At 34.1% G+C, this 26221-nt stretch overlaps 1 protein-coding gene across 5 annotated transcripts in view; it reads right to left on the reverse strand.

Moving 5' to 3' along the window:
• The window catches only part of NIPBL (NIPBL cohesin loading factor), a 192893-nt gene that overhangs the window by 92825 nt on the left and 73847 nt on the right, over positions 1-26221 (reverse strand). For all 5 annotated transcript variants that reach the window (XM_007961396.3, XM_007961399.3, XM_073014794.1 and 2 more), the window contains 6 exons: positions 18336-18478; positions 16473-16638; positions 13314-13441; positions 10012-10111; positions 9323-9474; positions 553-713 (listed from right to left, as the gene is read on the reverse strand). In XM_007961396.3, the coding sequence (XP_007959587.2) occupies positions 553-713; positions 9323-9474; positions 10012-10111; positions 13314-13441; positions 16473-16638; positions 18336-18399 (771 nt within the window). In that variant the 5' untranslated portion in view covers positions 18400-18478. The remainder of the gene's footprint in view (positions 1-552; positions 714-9322; positions 9475-10011; positions 10112-13313; positions 13442-16472; positions 16639-18335; positions 18479-26221) is intronic.

The raw sequence follows: 26221 nt of genomic DNA on the forward strand, positions 1-26221 counted from the left end.
GCCTCCCGGGTTCACGCCATTCTCCTGCCTCAGCCTCCCGAGTAGCTGGGACTACAGGTGTCTGCCACCACGCGCAGCTAATTTTTTTCTGTTTTTAGTAGAGACGGAGCTTCACTGTGTTAGCCAGGATGGTCTCCATCTCCTGACCTTGTGATCCACCTGCCTCGGCCTCCCAAAGTGCTGGGATTACAGGCGTCAGCCACCGTGTTCAGCCAGCCAACTTTTTTACATAAAGGAACAGAGAATAAATATTTCAGACTCTGTGGGCCACACAGAGTCTCTGTCACATATTGCTTTTTGTTTTTGTTTTTTTTTTTTTTAAAATAACTCTTTATAAACGTAAAAACCATTCTCACTTTGTGGTTCAGGCTACTGGTCACACTTGACCAATCCTACTCTAGACTAAGCTCTGTATGTGCAGGAGCCATGTTGTACTCAGTAGCTAGTATAATGATATATGGTAGGTATCATTCAAATTTTGAAATGGAAATAATAGGTTATATGACAAATATTAGAACTATTTTATCACCTTAATGATAATATATTACATACGTCACTACTTAGCCTGTGCACCATGTGTAGGTAGTCCTCACTTGAACCATGTCTAGGATTATCAGCATGATGATTAGCTGAATTGCCAGACAACGGACCAGAAACTTTATTATCATGTATGTTTCTCAAACCACCTGCAACAATGGGACTTGATACCGACGCTGAAATTAATAAGAATAAAAAAAAAGGTTTATTAAAAAATTCTTAACATTCTTGGAGAATAGTAATTATTCACAAATATTTTAAGCACATAGAAATTACAGAGAATAATATAACAGATACTCATGTACTGACTACTTAGTTTGATCAAATCTTAACACTCTGCCAGATTCCGATCTATTTTTGAAAAGAACTAAAACATTACAAATATAGTTAAAGATCTCCATTTATCTGTTATTTCTCTCCTCTATTCCTTTCCTTTTACTCCTTAGAGGTAACCACTATTTTGACTTGGGTTTATTTTACCTATGTGTTATCTTTATACCTTTGCTATGCATGAATATATTCCTAAGTAATTCATTGTGTTTTTACATTATAATTTTATATAGATGATATATGTATCTATCCTTATATAACTTGTTTTTCCATTTAATATTATGTTGAGATTATATATTATATATATTTTTTAAATATACAGTTTTAAATTCTTTTATTTATTTTAGACAGCTCTGTTGCTCAGGCTGGAGTTCACTGGCATGATCATAGCTCACTGTAAGCTCAAACTCCTGGGTTCAAGTGATCCTCTTGCCTTAGCCTTCTGAGTAGCTAGGACTACAGAAACCTGCCACCACACCTGGCTTTTTCTTTTTTTTGGTAGAGATAGGGTCTTGCCATGTTGCCCAGGCTGGTCTTAAACTCCTGGCTTCAAATGATCCTTCTGCCTTATCCTCCCAAAGCACTGGGATTACACGTAGATGTGAGCCACTGTGCCAGGCCTAAATTCATTTCTTTTGTACAGTACTCATTTCATACAGTACTCTGCTGTATGATGTACACTATTTATTTGTTCTTTCTTACGTGGATGTTCAAATTGCTTAAAATGCTTGCTGTCATAAACAATGCTGCAATGTATGTTGGACTCTTTTTATAAATGTGTAAGAGCTCTGGGTGCTAATACCTAGGAGTGAAATTGCTGGGTATGCATATTTTTAAACCTTATCAAATAACAGATTACTTATGACCATTTGTATTCATTGGTAGCATATGAGAGTTCCCACTGTTCTATATCCTTGCCAATAATTTTCATCATTCTAAGGGTAGGAAACATTTCTAATAGTCACTTGTATCTTCTAAAAGCCTTACAGTTTTGGTTTTTCAGTTAGGTCTTTAACCCATGTAAAACTCATTTTTAAGTGTGAGACAGGGATCCAATGTTACTTGTTTCCATATGAATAACTAGCTGTCTCTGCATCATTAATTAAAGAAATCATTCTTTCCCCCATTAAGATACGATGTGATAGGGACCAAGTTTCCATTTGTCCATGGGTATGTTCCTAAGCTCTTCATCATGTTCCACTTCACTGTGTGTTATTTTTCCATGCCTGCACAAATCTTGACTGCTGTTAGACTGAGCTGCTACACTTCATTCCTTATTATTTTGTCTATTCTTGAACTTCTACTATATGAATTTTTAGAAGCAGGTTGAATTTCACAAAAACCTTTCTTGAGATTTTTTATCAGTGTTATACTGAATTTACAGATATGGGTATAATAATAATCTTTACCCTACTGAGTCTTCCTATCCATGAAGATGGCACAACTCTTCATTTTCTTAAGTTTTCTTCTATCTCTTTCAAAAGTTTTGTAATTTGCTCCACAAAAGTCTTTTAAATCTTTCATTAAATTTATCCTAGGTATCTTGTGGTGTTCTTTTAAATTGTTAATGATATCAAAAAAGATTATAATTATACCTGCTTATTTCTGGTACACAAAAATGCAATTAATTTCATTATAATGATGTTGTATCCAGTAACTAAGTGGAATGTTTTTATTAATTCTAGTATCTTGTCTGCAGCTTATCTCAGATTTTCTATGAAGACAATTATATCACCTGAAAATGACACTTTTTTCTTCCTTACTAATAATTATACATAGTTTTAACGCTTCTTTTCTTCCTGTATTGGCTGGGACACCCACTAAATAAATGTGATTATAGGTATTCATGTCCTGTTCCTGAATTGAAACAAAATGTTTCTAATTTTTTTCTACCACTAGGTAAGATTAAATCAATCTCTTCTCTTTTTTTTTCCCCCCATACAGATGGGGTCTTGCTGCATAGCACAGGTTAGACTCAAACTCCCGGGCTTAAGCGATCCCCCTGCCTTGGCCACTTGAGTAGCTGGGACTACAGGTGTGTACCGTCACACCCAGCTTAATGTATTTTTTTTTTTTTTTTCGAGACGGAGTCTCACTCGGTTGCCCAGGCTGGAGTGCAGTGGGCAATCTCAGCTCACTGCAAGCTCCGCCTCCCAGGTTCACGCCATTCTCCTGCCTCAGCCTCCCAAGTAGCTGGGACTACAGGCGCCTGCCACTACGCCTGGCTAATTTTTTTTGTACTTTTAGTAGACACGGGGTTTCACCACGTTAGCTAGGATGGTCTCGATCTGCTGAAATCGTGATCCACCAGTCTCGGCCTCCCAAAGTGCTTAATGTAGTCTTATTCAGTGAAAAGTTTTAAATGACATGTATGGAAATTGAATCTTTCTGAATGCTCTTTTGAGACCTATTAAAAGGCTCACAGGACCCCAGCCCGATAATCTGAATTATACTGTCTTCTACTAACCAATTCATATATATATCCAATTTTGTCACATTGGTTGATAACACTGCTTATTTATTTTATTTTATTTTATTTTATTTTATTTTATTTTATTTTATTTTATTTTATTTTATTTTTTGAGACAGTGTCTCACTCTTGCTCAGGCTAGAGCGCAGTGGCGTGATCTCAGCTCACTGTAACCTCTGCCTCCCAGGCTCAAGCCATCCTCCCACCTCAGCCTCCAAGTAGCTGGGACTACAGGCACACACCACCATGCCTGGCTAATTTTCTGTAGAGAGAGATGGAGTTTCACCATGTTGCTCAGGCTGGTCCTCAGCTGCAAGCAACCTGCCCGTTCTGGCCTCGGAAAGTGCTAGGATTACAGGAGTAAGCAACCATGCCTGGCCTGGTTTCTTAATATTTGTTTAAAAATGTTGTTTCACCTTAAGGCTTAAGGATCACTTAAGCCCAGGAGTTTGAGTCTAGCCTGTGCAATACAGCAAGACCCCATCTGTATGGAAAAAAAAAAAAGAGAAGAGATTGATTTAATCTTACCTAGTGGTAGAAAAAATTAGAAACATTTTATTTCAATTCAGGAACAGGACATGAATGTTCACGTATGATGACTGATTTATAATTTTGCTTTCTCATACTCCCCTCACTTCATCTGATTTTGGTATCCAGATTGTAATTTAACTTTATAAAAAGAGTTGAGAAAATGTTGCTGTTTTTCTTTTTTCTGGAATGGATTAAGATTAGAATATCTCTTCATTTGATGTTTGATAGAACTTGTTAAACAGTCTGAGTATGTTTTTATCTCTTTCCCTTTCTTTTAAGGGAGGTAGATTTTGGACTACTGAGTGAGGTATATGAATTTTAAATTATATGATAGATATTGTCAAACAAATGGTTCTCTAAAAAAGTTGCACCAATTTATATCACTATGAAGACTGAAATGTTTATCAATCTGAAATAAAATTTTATTTCATCTTAATTTTGAATGCATCCCTTTATGAGCTAAGGTGACCACAATTTCATATATTTATTAAATCTTTCTGTATCGACTTGGCTATTCATTTCCAGTAAATTGCCTGTTTACTTCTTTCGTTTCTGTCTTCTTACAGATCTGTATGAGATTTCAGTATATAAAAAAAATCAATACTTTGTGTTTACAATAAATGTGGCATATTTCCCCATATTTGTTTTATATTTATGTAATTTATATATTTATGTTCTCTTATACACAAATTTATAATTAATCTTTTTTTTTTTTTTTCATTTCTACAATCCAGGTTTTTGGTCTGCTTAGAAATAACGCCTTCTCAACTCTTAGAATACCAAAACTTTGCCCAAATGTTTTTCTTATAATTTTATGACTTAAAAAATATAAACAGCTTATTAATCTAGAACACTTTTGCTTTCGGTGATCCAGAAATCCAGCTAAAATTGCAAAATACCTAGACAATCACCAACATCATTTATTAAACAATCCATTCTTATATGCTGATTTTAAAATGTAATCTTTAGAATGATAGAATTTTTAAACATCATTTTTCCAATGACTGTGTAAAAACTGATAAAATGAGATTCACTGAATGTTACCCCCTTTAAGTAAAAGATTAATGGGAAATTGCATATTTACATGATATCAAAGTATCATCCCACAGATTATTTATGAATTGCAAAGGGAAAAATATGTACTTTTACAATAAAGAGAGGTTCACCACCTAAACACCACTGATATACTGAGACCATTTTATGATAATGATAAGATACAATGTAAACTGCACAACATTGCTTATCAAGTACTCTTGCCAAAAATGTGTAACTGGAAACTAATAAAACCTTAAAGCTAACTTCCACTTGATAGGAAATACAGAAAACAAATTAAACAACACCAGCAGAAAAGAGTGGAGTTTAGAATATGAAATATTCTACAACGAAAGTGGCCAAACTCTTCAAAAACCAAAAATTAGTGTCATGGGGGGAAAAAGGTATAAGACTGCTTTAGATTAAAAGAACCTCCATAAGAGATGCAAAAATCAAATGCAATGTGTAAAAAGCTAGATTTGAACATGCTTTGAAAAGATATTAAAATCATATTTAGGACAAGTGGATTAGTAAAAGTCAAATATATTCTGGATATTAGATGATACCACAGAACTGACCTTAAGTTTTTTACAATTATTACCTTTGGTTTTTATATAGGAGCATATCCTTCTTAGCAGATATACTTAAGGACAAAGTGGCAGGATACCTGTTGGTGAAGGGGTTCATTGTGCTAATCTTAGAACTTTCTGCACAGTTAAATTTTTGTAATATAAAGTTGAAAAAAAAATGCAACCTTTCTCAATAGTCTAAATTGTCCTATTTCTGCATTCTCTCTGTCCTACTGACCTATCCACTTGTTCCCTGCCAGACTAATTGTTTTCCTTTTCAAAGAAAATTATGTTTTATTATTGATAGATAATAGAGGCATAGATTTCTGGGATACACGTGGTAATTAAATACATTGATATAATTTGTAAAGATTGCATCAGTGTAATTGAGATATCCACCACCTTAAATATTTGTCTTTTCTGTATGGGAAAACATTCAAATTATCTTCTTCCAGCTATTTTGAAATATAGATTGCTGTCAACTAGTCACCCTACTGAGCCATCCAACACTAAATGTTATTTCTCCTATCAAACAGTATATTTGTCCCCATTAATCAAGCTCTCTTCATCGCCTCCCTCCTCTACCCTTCCCAGCCTCTGGAAACTTCCAATCTATTCTCTATCTTCTTAAGATCCACTTTGTCACATATGAGTGAAAACATATAATATTTGTCTGTGCTTTGCTCATTTCACTTAACATAATGACCTCCAGTTCCCTCTATGTTGCTCAAAATGACAGGACTTTATTCTTTTTTTATGGCTAATATTCCATTGTGTATACATATACCTTTTCTTTATTCATCCACTGATGGACACTTATGTTGATTCCATATTTTGGCTATTTTGTGAATAGTACTGCAATAAACATGGGCTTGCATCCCTTCAGTATACTGATTCCCCTTCTTTTGGATATATACCTACTAATGGAATTGCTGGATCATACAGTAGCTCTATTTTTAGTATTCTGAGAAACTGCCATACAGTGTTCCAAAGGCTGTACTAATTTACATTCCCACCAACAGTATATGAGGCTTCCCTTTTCTCCACATCTTCACCAGTATTCACTATTACCTATATTTTTGAAAAAGGCCATTTTAATTAAGGCAAGATGATATCTCACTGTGCTTTTTATTTGTATTTCTCTGATGATGAGTGATGTTCGGCATTTTTTGCTGTATCTGCTGGCCATTTGTATGTCTTCATTTGAGAATGTTTACTCACACCTTTTGGCTATCTTTTAATTTGTTTTTGTTATTATTGTTTTGGTAATGAGGTCCTTATATATTATTGATATTCTAGTTATTAATCACTTGTCAAACAGTTTGCAAATATTTTCTCCCATTCTGTGGGCTGTCTCTTCACTTTGCTGATTGTTTCTTTTGCTGTACAGAAGCTTTTTAGCTTGATGTAATTCCCATTTGTCTATTTCTTCCTTTGGTTGCCTGTGCTTTGAAATCTTAAACAAAAAGTATTTTGCACAGACCAACATCCTGGAGTGTTTCTTCAGTGTTTTCTTCTAGTAGTTTCATAGTTTCATGTCTCAGATTTAAGTATTTAATCCATTTTGAGTTTATTTTTCACAGCATTATTTATCGAAGAGACTGTCCTTTCCTCCTTTTATGTTCTTGGTGCCTTTGTCAAAACTAAGTTGTCTGTAAATATCTGTATTTATATCTGGATTCTCTCTGGGATTGGTCTGTGTGTTTTTATGCTAGCAACAAGCCGATTTGGTTACTATAATGTATTTGGTTACTTTGTAATGTATTTTTAAGTCAGGTAGTGACTTTGTTCTTTTTCCTCAGGATTGCTTTGGCAATTTGGGGTCTTTTTTGGTTCCATGTAAATTTTTTCTATTTATGTGAAGAATGTCATTGGTATTTTGATAGGGATTACACTGAATATGCAAACTGTTTCGGGTAGTACTGACTAAATTTTTTTATTTAGAATAACTTTAATATCTGGGTGAGGCTAATCCCCAACTAAGGTTTTTATTTCTTTATCTGAGCGTCTCCAGGAAATGACACAATACTAAATAGGTCCTCAAACTATATTAAATAGCTAAGTTAATTTTGTTAAAAAACAACACATTTCTTAGAGTTAAAAACTTACATTCTTTTTTATGCACATTCATGTATATATGGACATTTACATAAGAAACAGATGTGCTCTTCTGACATTTTTCCTCTAATTAATTACATGTAAAATGTCCCTCAGATTTTTGTGTACCAGAGTATACCAGTATATTACAAATATTAAGCATCTACATATACACATAGATATGTATGTATGGCACTCACACTCAATTCAGTAATTTTCTAAGTGTCTATTTCTTTTCGAGACAGATCTCAATTTGTCACCCAGGCTGGACTGCAATGGTGTGATCATGGCTCACTGTAGCCTTGATCTTCTGGGTTCAAGCAATCCTCTTACCCCAGCCTCCTGAGTAGCTGGGACTACAAGTAACTGCCACCATGCCTGGTTAATTTTTTTTTTTTTTGTAGAGACAGGGTCCCACTGTGTTGCCCAGGCTGGTCTTGAGCTCCTGGGCTCAATTGATTCTTCTGCCCCAGCCTCATACAGTGCTGGGATTACAGGCGAGTACTACTGCACCTGGTTGTGTCTATTTCAAATGTGTCAAATTTGCTTCCCAGCTTCTCCTTGAGTTCGTGCGTAAAAAAAGCTCAACCTAATATTTCATTATCTGGTTTTGGGAAACCAGAGTTAGCTGTTTTGATGGATGACAAAGTTAAAAGTTTATAAATTAATAAGTTTATTAATGAATAAAGTTTCAACTTCATGCATAATAAACAAGAACACACATGTAGAAATTAGTGACTGAAAGCAAATTTTTAAAATTTGCTGTTAATTAAGGAGGACAAAAATAAAGATGTTTTGTATTATCCTTTGCACTTTTCTGCTTTAAAAAATTTCTTTAAAACATACAAATTTATACTAATAATAAATCAATTATTTAATAACCATGAAATATATCTCAAGGCAATATAACCTTAAAAAGACATCATAATATTAACGTTATGACATTAAGAACTAATAATCAAGTGAGAATTGGTAATTTAATCTCAAATTTTTGCATCTGAGATTAATTTTCCTCTACTGTACTATAGTAAATTTTTACAGTATAGTAAGTTTTTCATAGTAGTCATCCCTCGGTATCCATGAGGGATTGGTTCCAGTATCTTCTGTGAATACCAAAATCTGCAAATGCTCAAAAGTCCCTCATATAAAATGCACAATACCTGCATATAGCCCTATGCACTATATAGTACTTTAAATCATCTCTAGATTACTTACAATGCCTATACAATGTAAGTGCTATGTAAACAGTTGCTATACTATATTGTTTATGTAATAATGACAAGAAAACATGCCTGTACATGTTCAGTACAGACTGAATTTTTTTTTTCCAAATATTTTCACTCAGCATTTGGTTGAATCCATGATGCAGAACTCATGTATGTGAAAGGCTGACTGTATCTACTTTACCAATTAAAATGTAATAGTCCCTTGGCTTAGTGCTAATGTAAGAAGAAGGAGCAATTTTTAAAAACGCAATTCTTCTTAATTTCATACCTAAATATAGTTAGTTATATAATAACTGAATCCAAAAAGCCAAAATGACATTGCTCCTTTCACCTCCTAAAATGACAAATTTTCAAATGGTAAGTGTAACATGTTTTAATTATTTAAACCATATCTTTAAAAAAGTTCACTGACAAATAAGTATACAGTATAGTATTTTAGTTTGTGTTTAATAATTATATTTTGAAAAACAAATTTGCTTGGAATTAAAGCACTTGGACATTCCCAGTAAAGTTACAAACAATTTTCTTACCTTGCTGCATCTGTGGATGTGTTGTGTAACTTGAAGGATGGGAATATGGCATGTATCCTGCAGGGCTTTGTGGGGCGTATGGACTAGGCACTGGGCTATTTTGCTGTGGCATAAATCTGTTCCCAGAGCTTGTCTGTGGTGGCACAAACCGGCTAAAACCCAAAATCCAAATAAAAAATATAAGGAAATAAAATAAACATGCTATTCCTTGAAATTTGACTGTCACAAAGTCCTCTGAACTCTAGTTTATATATGTACAACCTATGCAAATAGAAGAATCTTGCAAAATAGTCAAATAATATACAAAAATTGTTCGCAATTCATAATCAAAGAGTTACAATAAAAAAGTTTTTAAAAGCAGGTAATTTGTTTACTTATATAAAAGTACCAATCTGTTTAAGGTACTTAAAGCCATGCTCCCTAAATCTTACCTCAAACACATTAGTTATTTTAACATTCTTTTGTCTGTATGAAATTACATTACTAAGATGGTAGCTACTTCAATTAGCATATTAGACTATTTCCATATACAACATTTTAAGGCAAATGCACAAGTGAATTAATTACTATTTAAGTATTTCAACTATTTAAACTCTAAATAATCCACCATTACCTAAATGTATGAACCATATATTCACCAGCATATTCACCACAGAAGACATTTAATAAATGATATATACACATATTACCTGGAGGGGCTATGTGAGATAGTGGTTTGTTGATAATTGGAAGATGCAGGACTACTGTGCATGGAATTCTGAGAAAGTTTATACTGAGACATCATCATTCCTATGCAAAACACAAAAATATAGAATGTTATTTTCTTCTAGCAGTAAAGTGTCCTTTAAATAACTGAAATCAGTTATTCTTTCACAAACATGCCAGAGATTTTTTTTGATCAACATTTTCATTTCAAAGAGCAAAATATAGACACTGTAAAACTGTAAATTTCAAGAACAATTTTATTACAGAACCATTTTCCATAAAACTAATTCAGGACTAGAAACAGAGATTACAATATTTTTAAAATTTTTACTTGCTTACTCAATATTCTATCATTTAGCCTTAGAATTCAAAAGATTTTTTAAAAAGTTGTCTTATCTAACCTCGCACCTAACACAATACACTTCCTTCTACAACAGGACTCAGGGTAGTTTTTATTACATGAATATTTTATCATATACACCTTTCATGCTTGGGAACTTAATTTCACAAAGCTATTTGTATTATGGTTCAGACATAGGTTTTGAAAAGTACTTTATTTATGGGTCAAAAGTTTGAATTCCTGCAATTTCCATCTGAATGTCTTTTGAAGCAAAACAGAATGTACCTATTCCTTCTTTCACAATAACTCTTTGTCACATAGTAGGGATTAACAGAATATTTGATTAAAAAATAAAAACTTGAGAACAGCGTTCCGGTTCTTACATTTATTTTCAAGCCAGACATTATTTCTCAATTATTATGCAAATGGCATTTCATTATACAGGAGACACAGAAAAATTCACTTATTTAGACATTTCAGAATGAGATAAAAATCTATAAATAACACCCTGAATTTTCTTATGATTTCTATAGCCAAACTCTTTTTTGGGAGCTGCAAACATCAAATTATATTTCCAAATTTCATTTCCTGCTGTTGTTACAAGAAGTGCCTTTCACTAGAAATATTCATACAGAAGTTCATTTGCTAAGAGTACTACAAAAGGGATTGTAGCTGAAAGAAATTAGGTTTCAAAATCACCTCTCAGTCTACCATTGAAGGGTGTTTTCTTAAGTATGTAGTCTAAATTTCAACTTCTGACTTTTCTTTTCCAACTCAAACTCAGCACAAAATTGTTTTGCTCCATAGCTTAATAGCTTAATTACTATAATTATTGTTGCTGGAGGTTTTTTTTCTTTTTCTTTCGGAGGGAGATGAATACTCAATGAGACAGGAGTTAAAAAGCTTTTCCCCCCTGAATTAACAGTCATCACTGGGACAAACTGGAATTACTAGTTTGAAAGCAATGGCTTTCTAAATAAAAGGGATAAATGAAATTCTTACAGTCCTTTTCAATTAGCTCTAAGTTCCAAAGAACTATGATTAAAGTGATTTGCATTTTATTAAATTTTCTCCATATGCATGACTCGTATTTAAACTTACCAATCCCAAAATCAACTTTTTAAATTTCTATTTTATTTTTATTTTTTATTTTTTAATGAGACAGGATCTCTCTGTGTTGCCCAGGTTGGTCTCGAACTCCTGGGCTCAAGCAATCCTCCTACCTTGGCCTCCCAAGTGCCGGGATTACAGGCGTGAGCCACCACGCCCAGCCAGCTTTTAAAATTTCAAAGCCATACATCACCAGGAAAATGCTTTAATAAAAAAAAAACCATGCAATTAATCGATTAATTTTAAACACTAGTTTATGCTTTTACAATGTAGGGTATATAGAAATCAATGTTTTGGACTAAAAAACAAGTGTATGTAGTATAAAACACAAAATATGTGACTGAGAGGTGAATACTCTAAAAGTTTTTATTAGAGTGATTTACCACCCAAATACTCAAAAATGTAAGCTGCAAAAATGTAGTATTAGTAACCTTAGATCCATTTATCCAATACTAGATTTACTCACATTCTCATGTAACTAATACTCCCACTCTATTAGTCTTTCTTCCAATCAACTCTTTCCATAATTTCTTTCAATTCCAACATTTTTCCAGAAAGTATTCATAACTCTAGCTTCCTCCATTATTTATATCTGTCTCCTACTACTGCAATCTAACTTATTAGTTCTGGTGAAGACAGAACACTGTCCTGCATACCTACCTTCAACTTGCTAAAAGGCAAGTCAGTCAGAAGCATCCCCATTATGCATTTTGAGGAATCGACAGTAACTATGCAATTGCTTTCAAAATACCATTCAAACAACACAAATACACAGAATCAGCAAAGTAACATTATTTAAAGGAAATGGAATAGGAAGCATCATGGAGGTGCTGCCAACAAAGTAAACAAGAATGAATTTGGCAAAATTATTTTATTTTTTTCTTTTTTTTGAAGACAGGATCTTGCTCTGTTGCTCAGGCTGGAGTGCAGTGGTGCAATCTCAGCTCACTGCAGCCTTGACCTCCTGAGTTCAAGCGATCCTCCCACTTCAGCCTCCCAAGTAGCTGGGACTACAGGTGCACGCCATAACAGCTGGCTAATTGTTGTATTTTTTTGTAGAGACAGGCTGGTCTTGAACTCCTGGCCTGAAGCAATACACCTGCCTCAGCTTCCCAAAGTGCTGGGATTACAGGTGTGAGTCACCATGCCCGGCAAATACAGTTATTTAATTAACAAAGTTGAACTTTCTGAAGTTGTCTAAGCTATTCCCTCCCTGACTATTTTAATCTTGAGAGCCAAACAGGCACTTGGGCTTGTCAAATTCGGTAAACTTGAACAGAAAAATGCTCTTAACCCAAAGGTACTCCGTGACTACATAAAAATTATATCTGTGTTGGATGTAATATTTTTATTATTTTATAATACTATGAATCAATTTTTCTTTAAAAATACTTAACCAATTTTTCTGTTGCTAAGGCAACAGGAGTATTAAATCAATTACTAGAAAACCATGAATACAGAATCACAATCAGTATTAAAACTCTATATACCTGCTACAATGTACATGTTCAAAAGCTTTGCAAATATTTGATTAATGAAAGACTTATTTCAAATTAATTCTGATTTTCCAAAACAAAAAAAAATTTTTAAGCTGAGTAAACTGATATATTCCAAAATATTTAACAAAATACACTTAAAGCTTTGTCTAATTCTCAAGGAATTTAGTTACATATTAAACTACAAGAATCTTATCAATTTAGTTTCCTCCTTGTTCTTGGCTTGACTGAAGGCATAAACATGGCATTCCTGATAGGCCAGCTTGTTAAATAAGACACCTGGATTTAAATATGTATAAAACAAGTTCTGATATGGGAATTCAGTTATTAAGAAACTCACCACTTTGTACATATCTGTTCTGCATGCTTTTCTCCCTGAAAACATTAGGACTCCTTGCCAGGACGGCCTGCAACAAGACTGGTATGTCACCTTCTGGGTCATCACTGCCAAGGTTATCTTTCAACTCTCTGGCATTGAGAAAATAAATATCAAAAATTAAAATGGTGACTGATTCTTAAGAAGACTTATCGTATAAAAGTAAATCATACTGGTATGGCCAACGATATGAATTTTCTCTTTTTTTTTTTTTGAGACGAAGTATTGCTCTTGTCCCCCAGGCTGGAGTGCAATGGTGCAATCTTGGCTCACTGCAACCTCCACCTCCCAGGTTCAAGTGATTCTCTTGCCTCAGCCTCCTGAGTAGCTGGGATTACAGGTGCCTGCCACCACGCCCAACTAATTTTTGTATTTTTGTATTTTTAGTAGAGGTGGGGTTTCACCATGTTGGCCAGGCTGGTGACCTCAGGTTTCTGCCCACCTCAGTCTCCCACAGTGCTGGGATTACAGGCGTGAGCCACCACAACTGGCCCAACAGTTATGAATTTTCAAATATGCTATCCCTGGGAGAAATATAATTATCAAAAATAACAGAGAGGGATTCTTCTAAGGACACTCTTTTTTCTTCATTTTACTTTACACAGTCGGGGAAAAAAGCCCAAAACACTATTTTATTGAACTAAGAGTCTAATAATTTCCAAGTAGTTTTAGAATAGAAAACAAATATATTCTATTCTAAACTACTCAAAATAATGGAAGGGTAGAGAAGTGATAGTTATACAAAAAGTTGATATTTGTTATTGAAATGTATTTTCTTACATCTGAATATGAGTGACTCTGACTTTCTGGGAATGTCTTACAAATAAGATATTGTTGCCACACTGATTAAGACAAGAGCCAGAGGTTATGTAATTTTTCCATCTTATATTGTTTTCTCAAACAATGTCATGGTGGGGGGAAAGCAGAAACCAAACAGCAAATTTCAATACCTCCACAGCAGCAATTTTCAATAAACTTTAATGTAAGTAGCAAATTAAATTTACAACCATGGAGATGATGATAAAACTAAGCATAGGCAGTGTTTTAATTTTACATTATACATGTCAATGTTCTACTCATTGGATGTAACCATGAAGACCTATAAAGATGTTGTCCAATGATAAGACTCACTACATTTCTAGGGCAATCTTAAGGGAGCTCTCCATAAAATAAGTCCTTATTTTATGTGTGCTATTTCCTTTATATCTTTAAATATTTGGTGAAAACTACTGAATAAGTACGTACAAACATAAGAAGTGATTTAGAGGCTGGGCGTGGTGGCTCACGCCTGTAATCCTAGCACTTTGGGAGGCTGAAGTGGGGGATCACCTGAAGTCAGGAATTTGAGACCAGCCGGGCCAGTATGGTGAAAACCTGTCTCTACTTAAAATACAAAAACTAGCCAGGCGTGGTGCCGGGGGCCTGTAATCCCAGCTACTCAGGAGGCTGAGGCAGGAGAATGGCGTGAACCCAGGAGGTGGAGGTTGAGTGAGCCAAGACCGTACCATTGCACTCCAGCCTGGGGGACAGAGCAAGACTCTGCCTCAAAAAAAAAAAAAAAAAAAAAAAAAGGTGATTTAAATATTGCTGAATTTTGGGAGTGACAAAATAGTAGTAGTAGTATACTTCTTTCTGATTTTAACCAATCATTTCTCAGCTTCTCTATTAGAAAATCCATTTAGTAAGCATCTCGCCTTAGCGTCATCAGCTTTAAAAATGTCCCCAAAGTATGTACTGCATCTAATGCAGACACCTGTCCATTATAATGTGTTTATCCTCATTCCCCTACATGATGAATCTTTAAATTAAAAAAAAAAAAAATAAAGAATGTGAGGTTACATGAGTAACATTGTGTGGTGGGATATGAAGGGATAAGAATGAGAAATTTTACTTTTTACACATTTTTGTGTTGTTGTTATAAATATGATTTGGTTTTGTAGTGAAAAAAATATTTTTTTTTCCCCAGTGCAGTGGCGTGATCTTGGCTCACTGCAACCTCTGCCTTCCGGGTTCAAGTGATTCTCCTGCCTCAGCCTCCCAAGTAGCTGGAACTAAGGCATGCGCCACCATGCCCAGCTACTTTTTGTATTTTTAGTAGAGACAGGGTTTCACCATGTTGGCCAGGATGGTCTCAATCTCTTGATCTTGTGATCTGCCTGCCTGGGCCTCCCAAAGTGCTGGGATTACAAGTGTGAGCCACGGCCCCTGGCCGAAAAATAAATTTTAAAAGGTATACCTGTGCAAAAAATTGTAAATATGCTATATAATTTAAATCAATTTTATTTTAAAAAGTTTACTGTGTGAAAATACATACCTATAACTAGATAGTAGAGTAAATTCTAGGAAAACTTAGTCCCAAACTCTATAACAGCCTTTCATGGAGTTAGCCCTTGAATTCTTACATACTTCTCCTGAAAAGCATGTAAGCCTACTCCAAAAAAAGCTAGTAGCATAGTCTATTAGAGTCTGTGAATTTTAACTACTCCAGCAATATCAGGAAAAAGGGATATAGTTTCTTTTTCTTTTTTTTTTGAGACAGGGTCTCGCTCTTTCGCTCAGGTTAGAGTGCAGTGGCTCGATCTCGGCTCACTGCAAGCTCCGCCTCTCTGGTTCACGCCATACTCCTGCCTCAGTCTCCTGAGTAGCTGGGACTACAGACGGCCGTTACCACGCCCAGCTAATTTTTTTTTTTTTTTTTTTTTTTTTTTTGTATTTTAGTAGAGACGGGGTTTCACTGTGTTAGCCAGGATGGTGTTGCTCTCCTGACTTTGTGATCCGCCTGCCTAGGCCTCCCAAAGGGCTGGGATTACAGGCGTGAGCCACCGCGCCCAGCCAGGGATATAGTTTCATGACCAGATCTCTGCAAAGATGATCGATCCCCCAAGATAAGTTCAAAAGAGCTGAAAAAATATCCATAGAGCTACATGGGTCAGAGTTATCTAAAAATTGCCTATTTAAATCTCATTAATCTATTATCGCAATAAGACTATATTCTCCCTTGGATACTGATATATTTTAAAAATAAACTATGCATCTAAAAATTTTTGAAATAAAACCAGGAATATGGATTCTCTTAGACCAAAACTTTTTACTTATATTAGATATAAAATTGATCATACTTACATGTGATCTGTTGATACCTGGTTGAGGCTATGGACAAGCTGTGAAACCAAATTGTCATCCCTACAAGCCAAAAGGCAGTTCACCTCTTCTGCTATTCGTGCATTAAAGAGAAGGCTCTTTGTAGTTGTAGCAGGTAAAGGAGATGGAAGAGGCAGCTGGTTCAGGACTATTTGGAATAAAATCAGATTATTAGAAATTGAGTGACTGTAAGAAGTCTCTTTAGTGTTTATCTGTATTTTGGGATTAAAAGTAAGTTATAAATATCAATGTGACAAATTATTAAAAAGCATTCCTCCTCTTCCTAACACACCTCAATCAACCCTACAAAACTCCCAAAACATCACTTGGACCATAATAGATTATACTAGTCTCTAGGAATAAAATTCAGCTCCCTTACATTCATCCTTGCTTTTCATTTCTTAAACAAATGACTAGCGAAAAGGGCATGGTTACAAACTAACTTCCAATGTAGCAATTCATTAATTTCATTTGTTCTTGTTTATAAGATTTATCAGAATCACTAGTACGCTCATACAAATAAATCAAATAACAGTATCCGACTCTTCATAAAACACAAGTAACATTTTTTAAAAGCTTAAGAATATACAAATAAATACTTCACTTTAGCAAGAAAGCATTCATAGCATAGAATTCTGTAAGAATATTAAAATATTCTTCTAAATTCCAAATTCCTAAATAATTATCTCCTCTTTATTCTCTAATAGCAAACAAAAGAACATAAATGTTTTATAGTAGCTTAAACTCAGCTGTTTAATCTCTGTTCACCTAACAGAAATTTGTTCATTTATCTAAAAGTTAAGAAAGCTAACTAAAATGTCAGGTGTCTGTTTCTGGCTTAATTTCTAATCACCTATACAGTATAATTATTATGGTGCTCAGCCCCAATAGGTACTAACAGGATTTTCATTAATAAAAACACAGAAAACAAATTATTACCTAATAAACAGGGCTTCCTGCAAAGACAAAATATTGAGGTATAGCAAAGATCATGGAGAGAAAAACCAAAAAGAAATTCCTTATAGTATATCTGATTTTGTACTCCTGAAGTATTTATGCCTTACCTACAACAAAGTGATAATAAAAACTAATGCCAGTTTCAAAAAGTTTTCTTACCTAATGCTAACCCAATCACCTACAGCACTTCCCTGTTAATTTAGACCTCATAAACTAGTTATGCTAGTTTCCTAAGCTCAAAGCTATATAGGCTGTTATCTATTTTACCCCACTAAAACCAACTGGAAATTCACAAAACAAAACAAAAGCCAGAAAAATTGTATTTGGAGGATACTGAACATGGACAAAAACATTTCTTGAAGATACTTTCTCCTAGCTCCCTTATTATGAAGTTCCAAATCTTGCACAATGCTATACAAAGAAAAGTATGCCATTCTCTCACTTTCTACCCTTCCCTCTCATATCTTTTTCCTTTTATTTATTCAGGTAGGATGACACAGTAACTAAAATTGTAGGGAGCTTTTTACTCAAGGACTAAGAATTATAGTTACAAATGCCTAACAAAAGGATAAATCTCTGAAAAATTGAGTTACATTAAATAAACCTCAAAAGACTGGCAACGTTCTTTAAAATTCTTAAGTCCTTAGAGTAAAACAGGCTGCTGATATCCCCACCAAACTTCAACAGATTACTGAACATGACAACCAAATTAAACATCACTAAGAAGTTAGATAAATTAGGCTGTCAATTGTTTTTTCCTTAAAGAGCAGTTTCAGTTGCTTTTTCTGTAAATGTGTTTTAAAGAACCTATAATAATTTTTAGAACAGTCACTGTAAAAATTATTAACACACAGTATAACTTAAATTAGATAAATTAACCAAACTTACGGTCTGTGAGACTAGCAATCCCCGCAAGAGTAGTAATGGGGACATGGGGCATATCCCCATTCATCCTGAATTTCTGGAATGGTGTTGCCTACAAAAGTACTCAGTTCAGGTGCCAGCTGTCATTACTTCCCATTTCCCAAACACTGCAACACACAAAACAGACAATTATTTGTAGAAATATGTCAGATATATTACTACCAGGAAAATGCTTAGTCACTATAAAAAAAAATTTCTGCTTTTGTTTGTTCAACCTATATAATAATCATTTTTATATACCACTTACTATATGTTAAGCAATTGCAAAGTGCTTTGCACACATTAACTCAGTCTCACAACAACCCAGTACAACAGCTACTATTGTTTTTTGCATTTTACTAAGAGGAAATTAATTTACAGTGAGTTTAAAGTAACTAGTGGAGCAAGAATTAGAACCAAAGCAATATGGTTCCAGAGTTTGTTTCTTAACTGCTAGGCTGGATTGCTAGATAGGAATACTTGATCAACCTCGACAAGCACTGTAATTCGTTTCCACACTACAAGCACACTAAACATTCAACTTCATAATCTAGCTTCAACTTGCCTTTCTAGCTGTGTCTTTTATCATTATCCTACATAAACCACCCTCTCCAACCAACCTGATCTAATCAGATTCTCCCAAATCTCCCTTGTGTATTCCCATCTTTATACACTTCCTTAAGACATTCTTCCTACCTAGGAAGCCCATTCCTACTTTCGTCCAAATCCTATAATTCTTCAAGATCCAAAGCATGTTCCCACTATTTTACGAAACCTCAAATTCACCCAAATGAGTATCTTAACCTACTCTGAACTTATGACATTTATTGCCCAATATTATTTTGGTAAATAATTATATATTCCTTTGTGACATCTTTTGAAACTTGTTTCAATCTTGCATGGTTACTTACTGTTCATGTACTTAGCTTGTCTTTCCAACTATCACTACATGTTTCTTATAAGTCACATAACCAATGTGCAACCACAGAAAGGACAAAGACATGTGTTAACATTTTTAATGTTCCCCATACAAATTACTTAACTGACTTTAATGTTTAGTATTTACCATGATGGAATTCTCTCTCTCTATACACACAGAAAAATATATGAAGACATTCTGTAAAACTGAGCACTTTGTTATTCTCTTCAAAGCCCCCACATTTCCACATTTTTCTCTTCTTATTTTCAACATATGGCTTGTAAAACATTTATCTTTCCTTTAACAGTGCTTGGTAAACCCTTTTTTGTAAGCAGATAATATTTTGCCAATGTATACATTAATGGAAGGTACACTTTCATTAAGTTACTTTTACTTTATAAATTAATCAGCAAATGGAAGTCTACATCAACTAAGCCATAGAGCTAAGATTGAAAACTGAATTGTAGCTTCCAGTTTAAAAAGCTTAAATATTTATCTTTTAAAGGCTGTATTTGCTAGTCACTTTTAAGAGAACCTCTTAAGTTTTTGAGTTGTAAACGTCAAACATTCAAATGACATAATACTAGTAATTTCCCTTACTTATATGTCTGAATGCAACATTGCAAATAAGAATTGTTTTAATGTATAATTATACAGGTAGTTAAAATTAAGAATTTCCTTTGCCCCAAACATGATTATTATAAATATCAGACCTACTGATCAAAGGTACATTAAACAGGTACAATAAATATAAGATCTATTGAACAAAGGCACATTAAACAGGTACACACACACACACACACACACACACAATTTAACAGAGTTATAAAGTAAGCATCCATAGAACCACCATCCAAAAGGCTAGCATTCTGGTTCCTTCTAGGGGTATTAACTATCTTGTCCTTGTGGTAATCACTTCCTCTTTTTTCTTTACAGTTTAAAGACCTTTATACGTACATTCTTTACCAATTGCCAGCTAAGGGAAAAAACGTTACTTTCCTTTGGTGAATGACTGACAAAATTTCTAGTAGAAGCCCACTGAAAGGAAAAGGCACAGGAAATAATATAGGAAAGCTATAATCACTACTAGCTATTCTATATTTGTCCATTTGCTACACTGTGGACTCTACTCTTTGAAATTATTAATTTGATTCTTTAACAATTGCTAAAGAAATTTAATGCAACATTGCACAGTTAGCAGTCACATGAAGCACTTTAAAAAGTTGGCTGGAATTTAAAATTTCCTGATAAAAGTCACCAAAACACAATGAATTTTTCATAAATTTATGCTAATAAGGAAGTTCCAACTTATGCTTAGTAATTAATGGAAATAAATCATTGAATGAAAATGACTTACAGATCACAAAAATATCGTTATTCATATACAACTCACTGTTGTACATGTACACTGCCATATTCAAGCAGATTAAGTAACAAATGACTGTATTTAATTATTTAACTCAGAGGCTAGGAACCTAAAAAGAGTAATATGCTAGAGGATTCTACTGTGGGCTACCTGACTGTTTTCTTAAGCCCCAGGTGAGTAACAAGCAGAGCAGATCCAACCCCAGGCTAGGATTTTTAGCCTAAAAATGACTATGTATTTAGTTACCCATATATGAACTAGAAGATTAATAAGCCTAACCACAAGATTGTGCTTTTCACAGTGATATAAAAATGCACTGAATACTGATGTTAACTAAATACTGGGAGTAAAGGGGAAAGGGCAGGAGAGCAACAATACTTACTTGGTTTAAAGTGCTTTAATTACATGCTGATAGATGATTACTGACAAAAACATTTGATCTTCACTGCTGAACTATGGCTAATACCACTGGAATCCAAGATTTTGAAGAACAGCAGAGGAATTTGGTAGAAATGAGGTCACAATTTTAGCTAAAGTCACAACTTTTAATAAATGTAAGTAATCTGTGCAAATGTTGCTACTTTATGTTGGAAGGTGACCAGGGTCCATCAAGAAATAGTGTTCCTAGGATTCTAAACATGAACAAACACACCCTAACTAACTAGCTATGACATTTTTGGCTCTGGATTGAATAATGTTTTGGACTGCTTGGCTCTGTGAAAGTATACTGTTTTTTGTAAAACTGAAGCTGACACGTGTCCAGAATGAAATGGCAACCAAACTGTAAAGAAGATTTTAATGAGGGCTTTAAAACTGTCACTTAAGGTAGTGCTTTACAATCTGTGATTGGTTACCGATTAGTAGATTATAAAATAAATTTAGTGGGTTGAACACTGAAAGGAATGGAGGGAATAGAAATATAAGGGTATACTGCACAGTGCTTTGTGAGTCCAGGTAAAATGTCTTTTAAATTGTGGGTCACCAGGCAAAGCCATCTGAGAGCTGCTGATTTGAAAAAATGGAAGAGTGAGGAAAGTAGCTCACCTCATAAGTGGTGATGAGAATAAAATAAAATAATGCACATGTATCATCTGACATACCACCTGGCACATAGTAAGTGATCCAGAAAGTTAACAGCATTACTATATAGATTTGGAAGAACAGAGGAAGAAAAGGAGTCTTTTCGAATCAAATAGAGGGAAAGGCATCTTTTCAATACAAATAATTCCTACTTCTGAAAGATCTATTATAAATAATTATTTGGCATTCCAGTATATATTTCACCACAGTATCACAAGTCATAGTCTTGGGCCTGCTCACCTACAATTACTTAAATCATAAGGTAGGAGAAATAAATACTGGAGACAGAAAGCAGAAAAAAATCTAACTGTTGTAATACTAAGAACTAAATCAAACAAAATACATTGAGTGAGAAATCATTTATAAACTAAATTTAAGAATGGCTTGAGGTTTAATTAAAAGAATGCTTAATTAGGGTAAGATACTATAGTAAATTATCAATTTAGCCCATTCTAATGAGTCTGAAGGGAACTTTTAAGCATTTGCTAAGATTTTTAAAGACTCCAGTTCATTTAATTTCACTACCAAATTTACAACTTCCTCAAGCAAACAAAAGAAATGCAAATAAAACAGTATCAGTAGGGATTATAATAATATTAAAATTGGGACAGATTTGGAATAGAAGGCATTCTTATTATCTGATGGTAGATAAATTTTCTGGAGGGCCACTTTGCACCCTATAAACAAAGCCTTAAAAACATGCAAATTTTTTCTCAACAATTTCACTTTTAGAAATATATCCTAAAGAAATAATCATATACATGCTGAAAAACATACACATGTAGATACTCCCACAACACTTTTACTACATTTAGTTGGCGGGCGCCTGTAGTCCCAGCTACTCGGGAGGCTGAGGCAGGAGAATGGCGTAAACCCGGGAGGCGGAGCTTGCAGTGAGCTGAGATCTGGCCACTACACTCCAGCCCGGGTAACAGAGCGAGACTCCGTCTCAAAAAAAACAAAAAACAAACAAAAAAAAATACACTTACTATGTAATAAAAATGGTTATAAACACTTTAATATACTTTCATTTAATCCTTATATGAACCTGAGGTGCTAATATTACAGTTCTATTTGATGAAGAATGTGATGTACAGAGAAGATAAATAATTTGCCTAAGGTCATACAGCTGGAGTCAAACCCAGGCTATCTGGTACATAGACACTTAAACTAACAACTAAAATGTATAACAATATTATTAGTATAACAAATGACGGTACATCCATGAGAGATTACTATGCCTACACAATCAATATACTCAAAATATATAGCCAAGAAAGAAAGAGATTAATTAGGCTGTGTGTTTGAATCCAAGCTTCCCCACTTACTACATAACCTTGGACAACGTATTTAATTTCTGCACCTCAGTTTTCTCATCTCTGATATAAGAGGTAGGTAATTATTATTAAATTTTGCTGTGAGGATGAAATAATATGTGTAAAGTTCTTAGAATTGTGCTGGGCATGTAGTAAATGTTCGTTAAATGTAAGCTGTTGTTATATATTCTTCTGCATCTTGCTTTTGCTATGTATATTATCTTGGAAATCTTTCATTTATGCAGATCTGTCTCATTCTTTTTTAAATATTACTTTACAGGTTGACTGAAACATCCAGTTTAAAAGACTGTTAGTCAGTATACTGTACCATGTGACAGTGAAGTATGGTGACTCTGGCTTTATGGAGTTAGGCTCCTTACTTTATAACCACATTTAGTATGTGATTCACACTTCTATGGCACTGCAATTACTCTTAACTTTCTTCTTGATCTGAACTATTGAGCAGAAAGCAAAATTCACTTTGAGGAAAATCAGTTTTGGATACAAGATTACAATGAGTAAGTAAACACCATGATATTTTTTATGCTAAGTTCATAACCTTTCTTCTCAAAATTTGCACAATGATATTTTAACAAATAAATCTTACCAAGCACAAACCCCTTATTTCCTCCATCTTTGAATACACTAATAATGAGCTAAATACATGATGGATGTTAAGATATGATTTTGGTAACTTTTCCCGTAACAACTATTCAATCTGTCTTAGTAATTTAATAATTGAAATTGCTTTAAACTCTACTTTGTGTTGTTTTCCAGAAAAATCTGCTTCATCTTGTCTTTACACAACTAAAGTATTTTCCTTTTACTATGCTTAATAGTTAACAGTTTAAAATGCCATATCAGGTTATATAACAGTTTCATTCAACCCTGTAAGTACCCCCTGAGTTACAAGCGGCACCCCAACACAACATACTATTTCTAAAATATTTAGTCCTTCATGACGCATCCAATTAATGTTTATCTCTTATGTTACTGTGTCAGACACTATGCTAGGTAAGCAAAGTACAATGGTTAACAAGACGGAAACATCCTCTGCCCTTTAAAATTTGAGTTTGGCCACAAGAATGTGGTAAAGGGAGTACATATTTCAGAGGCAGAAAAGAGAAAGAATCACTGAATTAAAGCCTGAACCAACTTTACGGTGATGATTCTATATTTTAATCTCTCCACAAATTGGCACTAAAATAAAAAAGAATGACAAAGATTCTTAAAATTCAAGAAAAGATATTAAAGATATATTGCTAATCAAAAATATCAATGTGCACATCATAAGCTCACCAACCAAGCTAAATACTTTTCCTTAAAACACATTTTCACAAAAATGATAGTCTATGCATGAAAAAAAAGAATATTATTAAACCTTTAACAATGATTAGGGGTTGTGTATATTCTGAGATGTTGGGGAATTCTTATTTTGGTGGTATTTTTATCTGTATCCTTGGACTTTTATTATGATTAGAATATTACTTTATGATTCAGGAAAACAGTAATATAAACTATGATAAAATAAAAAAATTAGTAAGTCTCCTGTTGCTGCTACATGTACATAGATTTCTCTGAATATTTAAATAATTACCTATGTTAAGCATCTTCTATGAAGTATACTGAGCTAGGTGCTAAAGACTAATATAACATGCAAGGTATATTCATAAACACTTTAGAGCATATGGCCAGAAAGGTCAATCGGAGCCTGCAAGGGAGTTTCTTATATAATGTTGATATCTTTTTCCACATCCTTAAGCTTTCAGTTAAGACTAATTTAATAGTGATAAGGAAGATAGGGTGGAGGAGGAAGAGACAGAGACAGAGGATGGAAGCAGAAAGTTCTGTTAGAATACTGCAGTACTTACATGTAACCATGGTGTGATTTTGGACTTGTTCAGATTAAAATGCCAGTGTAATATCTAGTTGGAGATGTCTAAAGCAGGAAGTTGGAAATTCACAATGTGACAAAAGTGGTCTGAACTATAGCTATAGTTATGGAAGTGATTTACTGAGGGTTGATAACAGTTACATTATAATAGATCAGATAGGCAACAAATAAAGTAACGCTGTGGGGGAAATTTTTTTTGGCACTTGTTATGTGTCAGATATTTATACATCCCTTTTCTTAATCATTCCAATATCAAAGGACTATAAAGATTATTACTATTTCACAGATGCAAAAATTAAGTTTCAGGGCCTAAAAACTCTGTCTATAGCTAAACAGGCAGCACGCAGCAGAAATAGGATTTGAATTCAGGTGTTGCTAACCAAATCTTATATTCTTATGTTTGTCTAAAGGACATAAAACTGAGAAACATCTACACTGCTATGGAAAAAAGATAAACCTACAGCAAACAGTAAAAGTTCTTCAGAGAAGATAAGTGTCTGTTCAAGGTCTCTGAGCTGGTAATTCACTAGCCAAGACTAGAATATAAGTGTTTGATCTCCAGTTCAGCATTCTTTATACTATACTGTCACCTTGTGTGATTATAACACTATTTTGTATAAACTGAAATTTCATATACGTGGAATATTTAACTAATTAATACCTTCTTTGCTAATGTTAACTTTTTTGGTGGTGGGAGAAAGGCTTAAAACTAAGTACATATATATACACACACAGATATATGTGTATATATACACACACACACTGTTTTTGAGCAGGAAAAATTTAATATATAGAATTATTAAGTAGTAAAAAATGGTTAACTGGAAGGTATAAAAAGGATTCTACAAAATACAGGAATGGCAAATACAGGAAGCAGCTACCATCCATGGAGTTAAGGGGGGAAAATATCTGAGGAAAATAAGAATTTGGAAAAGCATACTCATCTCACAAGGCTGAGATTCAGACCTTGTTATAGTGTGGCTGCAGCCCAGCCTGTTGGGTAACAGAAAAGTCTGCTAAAGTCCTGGTGGGCCAGGAAACTAAGGGTAGATCTGTTAACTAACATACTATGCTAAGAACTAAGGTCAGACCTTAGAATTGTCCCGCCACCACTTGGAGAGATGATTGAAAGCTTTAGTAAGAGAGGAACAAGATTTCTGGGGGCAAGAATGAAAAGGTTCTCCTTGCCCTTTGCTCAGCCTTCTCACATTAAACAATTTTTTAAAAAGTTTAAATCAGTATATTTTTATTGTCCTAGTTTATATTACATTTAACATTATAAACCACCTAAAATCC

The sequence above is a fragment of the Chlorocebus sabaeus genome, chromosome 4, assembly GCF_047675955.1.
Source record: "Chlorocebus sabaeus isolate Y175 chromosome 4, mChlSab1.0.hap1, whole genome shotgun sequence".
NCBI classification, from domain to species: domain Eukaryota; kingdom Metazoa; phylum Chordata; class Mammalia; order Primates; family Cercopithecidae; genus Chlorocebus; species Chlorocebus sabaeus.